At 46.7% G+C, this 7,615-nt stretch overlaps 2 protein-coding genes across 3 annotated transcripts; one reads left to right on the top strand and one right to left on the bottom strand.

Moving 5' to 3' along the window:
• Positions 1 to 408: 408 nt before the first annotated feature.
• PV09_09817 lies at positions 409 to 2,525 on the top strand (the record flags this gene model as incomplete). 2 transcript variants are annotated; one of them, XM_016363960.1, is made up of 2 exons in its annotated part: positions 409 to 1,317; positions 1,479 to 2,525. In XM_016363960.1, coding segments are annotated over 2 exons (1,670 nt in total), but the record flags the coding sequence as incomplete, so codon positions are not given. The 2 variants fall into 2 exon arrangements, with proteins under 2 accessions (XP_016208212.1, XP_016208213.1); XM_016363961.1 differs by having other exon boundaries at positions 409 to 1,401.
• PV09_09816 (uncharacterized protein) lies at positions 2,184 to 4,976 on the bottom strand. Its single transcript, XM_016363959.1, has 2 exons — positions 3,828 to 4,976; positions 2,184 to 3,781 (listed from the first exon to the last, which is right to left on the bottom strand). Exons 1-2 carry the CDS (start codon positions 4,586 to 4,588, stop codon positions 2,338 to 2,340), a joined length of 2,205 nt encoding a protein of 734 aa, XP_016208211.1. The 5' UTR covers positions 4,589 to 4,976; the 3' UTR covers positions 2,184 to 2,337.
• Between the last annotated feature and the right edge of the window lie 2,639 nt (positions 4,977 to 7,615).

Below are 7,615 nucleotides of genomic sequence, written 5' to 3'. Positions count from 1 at the left end.
GAGTGTGTTGCACTGAGGGGCTAGCCTAAGCTAGGCAGTGCTGGAGATTGCTGGTGTGCAGCGCTCAGGGAAGCAAAAGGAAGTGAAAATGTAATATATATGGACGTATTCTTGTGAAAATGTGTTCTCATAGTGATTTTGTATGTTGTTGTATATTTTTGGTTTTGTCTTTACAGAAAAGAGTCTTTTATGCGGGAGATCATGTGACATTCCTGCAACAGAGTGAGGCCAAAAGAGGCTTAAACTTAATCGCCGCTAAGCTAGGACGATTTACCTCTACAAGTACCAACCTACTCGTTCTGGGTATTCAGTCCGTGTCAAGCTTTATGTATGGCCTAATTGCCTGAGGCTGCAAAGACGCTAGTCAAATTACCGCTGCAACTCTGCCAGCGTCAAATTTTGCGTGAACGCTTGTATCAGCAACAGCTGTAGTGTCTCGTACTCTTCAATTTTTCGGGCGCTCCTTCTCCAAGATGGCATCGTCGTCTACTTCTCACACGACGGCCGTTATTGCTCATCAAGTTATCACAGATCTCACCGTACGCCTCTTCTCTCCTATACATCCTCTCTCCACCAGTGAACTAGACCCGCACGTATGGCACCGAGTCGAGAAAGATCTCTATTTATATACCTCTTGCCAGAGTGCATGGTTGTATGTAGCGCTAGTGAACGAGACAAAGCTTGTGGCTGGGGACCTGCTGGTTGTTGACATTAAGGTTGGCCGGAAGCCGCCCAATTCAAGCTCAGATCATCAATGGGAGAGCCGACCTGGTGGAATCTGGGTGCTGCGAGAGAAGTTCTCTGGAAATATCGACGATGCTGTAACAGGTGTAGACGTTCTCTTTGGTGTGGACGCTGTTGATCCACGACCACAATGGACTCTGATGGAATTGCCGCTCAAACTTCAGGCTCGGGCAGAGGTACCGGTTGCAAGACTTAGCGTTCGCCGTGGTAGGGTCATGCCGAGACCAGATGCTCGGGAGGCTTTGAGAGTCAGGGAGGATGGTAGATTTAAGATTGTTCAGATATCTGACACACACATGGTCACTGGTGTCGGGGTTTGTAACGATGCAATTGATGCCGATGGGAATCCTCTACCAAAGACCGAGGCTGACCCACTTACGGTAAAGTTTATTGGAAATATCTTGGATATCGAGAAACCGAACCTTGTGATTCTTGCTGGAGATCAATTGCACCATGATATCCCCGACAGCCAATCCGCTCTATTCAAGGTGGTTGCCCCTCTTATCGAGCGTTCAATTCCATTCGCAGCTGTTTTTGGCAACCATGATAGTGAGGGCATCCATGCATTAACCCGTATGTCACTTCTTTCGCAGGTTGCCAATACACGGAGCTAGCAGTCGACAACATACTTGGGACTATTCCACTCTCAAAAACTTTGTAGGCTGCTCTGCTCCGCAAGATAGGAACACAATCCTATGAGTTGGGTCTTTGATAGTCAGCTGACTGGATTCCAGGCAGGGCACAGATGTCAATACTTCAGGATCTGCCCTTTAGTCTCTGCGAGTCAGGTCCAGAACAAATCGACGGCATAGGCAACTTCTACCTTCAGATTCTGGCTCCCGCCCCATCAAATCTCCTGTTATCAACTTTATATTTCCTAGACTCGCACGGACAAATAGCGAGCTCTTTACATAATCCCGACTATGATCCAATCAAGCAAAGTCAAATTAACTGGTTCCTGAGCGTTTCCAAAGCGCAACGAAGCGCACATGAGAAAGGCAATGATAAGAGTCGCTTCTATTTGCCTTTGGTTTTCCTACACATCCCTCTTCCTGAGTTCGGAGACCGCCGTCTTCGTATACGCAACGGCCACCGGAGGGAGCCCACTGAAAGCCCAAGCTTCAATTCCCATTTCTACGACGCTTTAGTTGAAGCAGGTATATTAGCAGTAGGCTGTGGGCATGACCATGTGAATGACTTTTGTGCTCTCCTACCACCTCAGATGCAAGGTGAAAGTGACAGAATCCCTCAGCTTGGCCCTTGGCTATGCTATGGAGGTTGCAGTGGATTCGGGGGATACTGTGAGTACGGCATTGAACGTTATCACCGACGAGTACGGGTTTTTGAACTCGATGCCACGGCCGGGAGCCTGAAGACCTGGAAGCGAGTTGAATATGCTATTAATAGAGTTGATGAGCTGGTGCTTGTGGAAAATGGAGTGGTGATTGATACTCCAAGAGAAGAAAATGAAGGCAGTTGGTATGTAGGCAGTTGAAGTTGATATCTCATGGGAAAAAGTAGTATATGGAGACTGCCTTAAACTTAGTTGTTTAGGTTCCGGGTCTCTCTGATGTTGTTCTACCAAAGCCGACCTCATACTCTGTCAAGCCGCTTGTCAATTTCATCTTCTCCCGTCAACTCTTGTAACTCTCTCCGTAGTATATTGGCCTCCTCCCGACGGCCTGCCTGTCGAAGCCAACCCTCCAGAACATTCTTGAATTCAAGGACCCAAGAGTGTTGTTCCCCCAAATAATATTCAACCATGCATATCGCAAGTCGCATAGTATTCTCTGCATCCAGGATCTTCCCTTGATAAAATTGACTGTGAGAAATAATTTTCATACATTCTATTCTCTCGACATTTCTTTTAGTATATATTTCATGTCCCTTCAGCAGCGACAGGACATCCAGCGCCATCTTCTCCGATTCGACATAGCGCCCCTGTCTGTTCAGATTATGCGCCAGGTTGAGCATCACCCGTGGAGTCGGGACTTTAGGAGAGCCTTTGAATTTCGCAAGGAGACTTCGAAGAAGCTGTTCTTCTACAGCACAATTTGTGGCCCCGTACACGCGTTTTATGTAATCAAGGCGAATAGATACAGCGAGTCGACTTAGTGGTTCGAGATTGCTATCGAAACTGTCAACAGTGCATTCCCAAACCTTTGCCATAGCCTGGTCAACGGAATCTGAGTCTAATTTCCCCAGAAGTCGACATATTTCGCCCCAATGGCTCCCCTTTCTAGTGACTTTTGCGGACATATTTTTGATATAGTCACGGAGCATTAAGCTCACATCGTAGTGCCCGGTTTGTATGAGGTGGATCAGCACTTCAAGAAAGCAGGTTAGGGTTCGAGGATGCTCGGCTTGAAGAATTTCCTCGACAAGGGCAAAGGCCTTGGAAAGTGTGGCGCGAAACCCGACGTACAATGCTCTGCTCGCCAGTATGGTAGCAGTAAAGCAGTAAGAGTCGAAGTTATCACATAGATCATTCCGTAATTCGGACCCATTTGAATTGAGGAGGGTTCCATGGTCATTGAATTTCATGTTCCGGCAAGTATTTCCGACATATATTTTGATTATATGGAACAGATACTCAGTGGTCGACAGAGCCAGGGAAGGAGTTGGTCCGGAGTATTCCATGATGAATCTTTGGCCTCCATTACAATTAAGATCATTGATGGCGAGTGGTACAATAGATAAAGCTGGAGCTCGTTGGGTCTGCATCATTGGTGGCGTTGAATTGATGCTATCGCTTTCAGCTGCTTCGCAGACATTGGAAGGTAACCACTCCGGGAGTGTCGTAGTCGTCGGTTCGTTGGGAACTTGAGGAAAATCCAATCGTAGTCTTTTATGACCACATTCTCCACGGTTTGCAGATGCCCTTCCCTTAGAGCCTCCAGGTATAAACGCACACTGCATATATACAAGGATATTCCGTACCACTCCCTCATACTGTTTGGAAAATTGGAGTATTTCTGAACTCAACCAGGGAAACTGGTAGGCACAAGTTTTCCAATCTTTTGATAGATGTCGTAGCCTATGGAATGTTAGCCTTGGTTAATAAATATCGAGGGTAGAGGTACTCTTCTCTTGATAAACATCCTGCAATCGTCAGTAAAATCCCGGGATTTTGCGATGAGATCAAGAAGAGGGCTTTCCCTTGTTCAACGGATCTCTCAAATTTTCGATAGAGTGGATTTCTTTCCTTGCGTGTCATGTCCTTGAATCCTGGATATAATTCTTGCAGCATCGACTTCCGAAAATTGCATTCTGAAATTTTCGACTTCGCCAAAAGTTCTTGTAGATGGGATGTAAGATTGATCTTGTGAAATGGGGCCCGTTCGCGATTAAGGAGATTCGCAGCGTCGTCAGCCAGTGCTTTAAATGACCACTGCAAACTGGAGGCAAATGTGGTGTTCCCAAAGAATTCTCCAGGGGTTAGGTTTACAGACTGATATTTTCGAAGTCTATCTTTGCGACTTTCAAAGTATGTGTTAATCTTTTCACGTATATTTTTACAAAATCCACAGGGTGTCGGCGCCACTCCATTCATTCCAACTGGTAGACTAATAAATTGCTTGTTATTGTCTACACTCTCCGTCTGGCTGTAGTATTTGATCTGACCATGTTCATTCTGGTCATCTGTGCTTTGACTTCGACTATCTCTGCTGTCTTTATCTCCATTCCGGTCGTCATCTACACCCTGGCTCTTCTGGTTTTTATCGACCTGGTTGTGATCGGCTGGGCTCAGGTCTTTGTCCACTGCCCCAATCTCTAGATCTTGGTGCTCCAGTAATCGGATGCCAGAGCCGGCAGATATGATGAATTCAGTACTTCGCGGCATATCTCATGGCCCGTTGACTTGACTTCGTGATGCAAGAATATTTGCCTGAAGGTGGGACCTTTGTTGCACTAGCGCTGCATTGAGTGCTATGCTTTTTGGAAGTTGCTGAATAGCTCAGCCTACAACGATAGACAGTAGAAAATGCTTAAATTGATTGAGGTGAAGAAGATTGATGTTATATTTTTCTGAGCCAAGATGAGCGCTAGATAAGTTACTGTCACAGGTCACGTGCACCTGACTAATTGTCGCACTGTGTCGCACTGAGGGGCTAGCCTAAGCTAGGCAGTGCTGGAGATTGCTGGTGTGCAGCGCTCAGGGAAGCAAAAGGAAGTGAAAATGTAATATAAATAGACGTATTCTTGTGAAAACGTGTTCTCATAGTAATTTTGTATGTTGTTATATATTTTTTGGTTTGTCTTTACAGAAAAGAGTCTTTCATGTGGGAGATCATGTGATATTCCTGCAACACACTGAGTGTCAGTCTATGCACGTGCCAATATCACGTGAGAGACGGAAAAACACCACAACAGCGAGAACGCGAATTCTTGGAAACCAAGGAATTTAATTGCACCTATGTACTCTTCTATACCGTAGGGGGGAAATTGACAAGTTCGACGCGTAGCCCAGCGCGTAAACAACAGACATGTCACTTCCCTGGCCTAAGGGGGAGACCTGGTTAAACAGGCTACCAGAGCATGCTACCTAACTAGTGAAGCATCTTCAGGCGGCAGCGCAATATACGCATAGCATATCCAGCTATATAGTTGAACTAGACCCTGTAAAATCAATGATCTTCGCAGTCCTCACCTTTGTAGCAAAGGTATAAACATCCCCAGACCTAACGCATATACATGAGGCAGTCAATGCAATCCAGGTACAGCTCTGAGCAGGGGCCGAAGACACCACTAAGGAGCTGGCAATAATAAAGGAAGAGATCCATAGCCTTACCGCTGAGGCCCATAAACTGGTAGACACCGGCAAGGAGACTAAAGCAGCAGCCCAAGAGGCGACAAAGATGAGCAAGGCCACTGCAGACATCGCACGGGAAATCAAGCAGAAAGGAATACAGCCCCAAACAGGAGGACCTATGAGTCTCTAGCATCCACAGCACGCAGGCGCAGGAACAGCAGGCACCCCCTATAGCACCAACGCAGCGGGAAATTATAGTAAATATCAGAGATAGCCACACTATTGAGCGCCTACGAGCAATAAACCCACAAACCTTGAGAGCATATGTTGACCGCGTAATCGCCCAGAGCGAGAATGAGCATATCACCAGTATTATTATAATATCAACCAACCAATTAAAGAGTGGGGATCTGAGTATCAGGACAACGACAGGCCACAAGACGCAGCTCCTTAGGAAGTTTATAGAGGACTGGGTCCCGCGTATCGGCAGCGGGGCTTCAGTACGGAAGCCGACCTATAATATCTTAGTATATGGTATATATGTTAGCATAATAAACATGGAGAAGCCAGACGAAATAAAGGGCGCAATTCTTCAGGATAATAGGCCCTTCATACCAGAGGCAGAGATCAAGTACGTCGGGTGGCTCACCCGTAAGACTCCAGATAAGACAATATTGTCGATCATTATAGAGTTTATAAGGCCAGAGGACGCCAACAAGATCATCGATGAGGGCCTAGTATAGCAGGGGGAGATATACTAGAGCAAGTGCTATGAGAGGCACTGCCACCTAAAGCAATGCTTTAAGTGCCAGGCATATAGCTATATAGGAACCTAATGCAAAGCAGTAAAAGTATGCGGCTACTGCACGCTGGAGCATGACTCTAGGGACTGCCTATCTAAAGGAGACCGGACCGCTTCAAGGAAGTGCGGGACATGCTAAGGCACATATGAGGCGTGGAACCGCCAATGCCCAGTCCGAAAGGAAGAAATAGCTAAGATAAGGATTACCTATACTAGTAGGCTATAATACTATGCAGTCGCGCTAGTAGCGAAACCAGCCAAGCTGACAATAGTAGAGGGCCCCCTGCTACAGAGGATAAGGTCTGCGCGAGACCCCAGGGCCAACCAGGCGCCCACCAGAGGCCGAAAGAGGATGGCCCCAGACGGAAAAGAGAACGAGGAGCCTAGCCAGCGACCGTCAAGGTCTAACCCTAACCCTAGCTAGAAGGCGCAGGAAGCGACGGACCTGAACCTTGTAACACGCCGCGACACACTATATATAGACCTCGACAGCGACAGCGATCAATGATAGAACAAAGCCAACTAAAAATACTGCAGTATAACGTCCATAAGTTAAAGGATCAGGTCATAGTGATACTGCTTCGAGACCCAAAGATAGCAACCTATGACATACTAGCTATCCAGGAACCCTGGCGTAACCCATTCCAGGACACGACGCACTACTAAGTAAAGAATACCTTTCATCTCTGCTACCCGACAGGCAGCATGAAGGAGCGCCTAGCGAGGGTGTGCTTCTTCATCAACAAGCGGCTAGACCAGGCCTGTTGGCGAGTCAAATAATATATATAGGATCTATATACACTACGGATCATTATAGGTAGAGGGGAAGCAGAAAATGAACTGATACTATATAATATATATAACCCAGGCCAGGGCGAAGAATAGTCTGCTACGCTACCGATCTTACAAGCCCAGCTAGTAAAATATGCTATAAGAGAATAAATAGCGCTCGGCAACTTCAACCTACACCACCAACTGTGGGGGGGCCTAGATATCATAAGGGAAGAGGCATAGTCAGAAGAACTCATCGAGATTATGGGTGAACATAATATGATAAGTGTGCTGAAACCAGGTATAATCACGCTCGACAACGGCCTAGGCTAAACAACCATAGACCTCTGCTGGATGACGCTGAGCCTAGTCAACTGCATAATCTACTGCAGGGTGGACGAAGATGCTAATCACGATTCTGACCACCTACTAATCAGCATTACGTTAGACACGAGGACCCGGATAACAGAGCCTAAACCTAGGCGCCCGTGGAAGCACCTAGATGAGGAGAAATTTTGTAAGGCCCTAAGGAAGGCCCTTGCTCC

Source organism: Verruconis gallopava, assembly GCF_000836295.1.
Source record: "Verruconis gallopava strain CBS 43764 unplaced genomic scaffold supercont1.217, whole genome shotgun sequence".
Lineage (NCBI taxonomy): Eukaryota > Fungi > Ascomycota > Dothideomycetes > Venturiales > Sympoventuriaceae > Verruconis > Verruconis gallopava.
This window is presented reverse-complemented; position numbering and strand designations above follow the sequence as displayed.

Coding starts and splice junctions, on each gene's coding strand:
- PV09_09816 (XM_016363959.1), bottom strand. CDS start 4,588: ATGCCGCGAAGTACTGAATTCATCATATCTGCCGGCTCTGGCATCCGA. Junction 3,782..3,827: donor GGATGTTTATCAAGAGAAGA/GTACCTCTACCC, acceptor AACATTCCATAG/GCTACGACATCTATCAAAAG.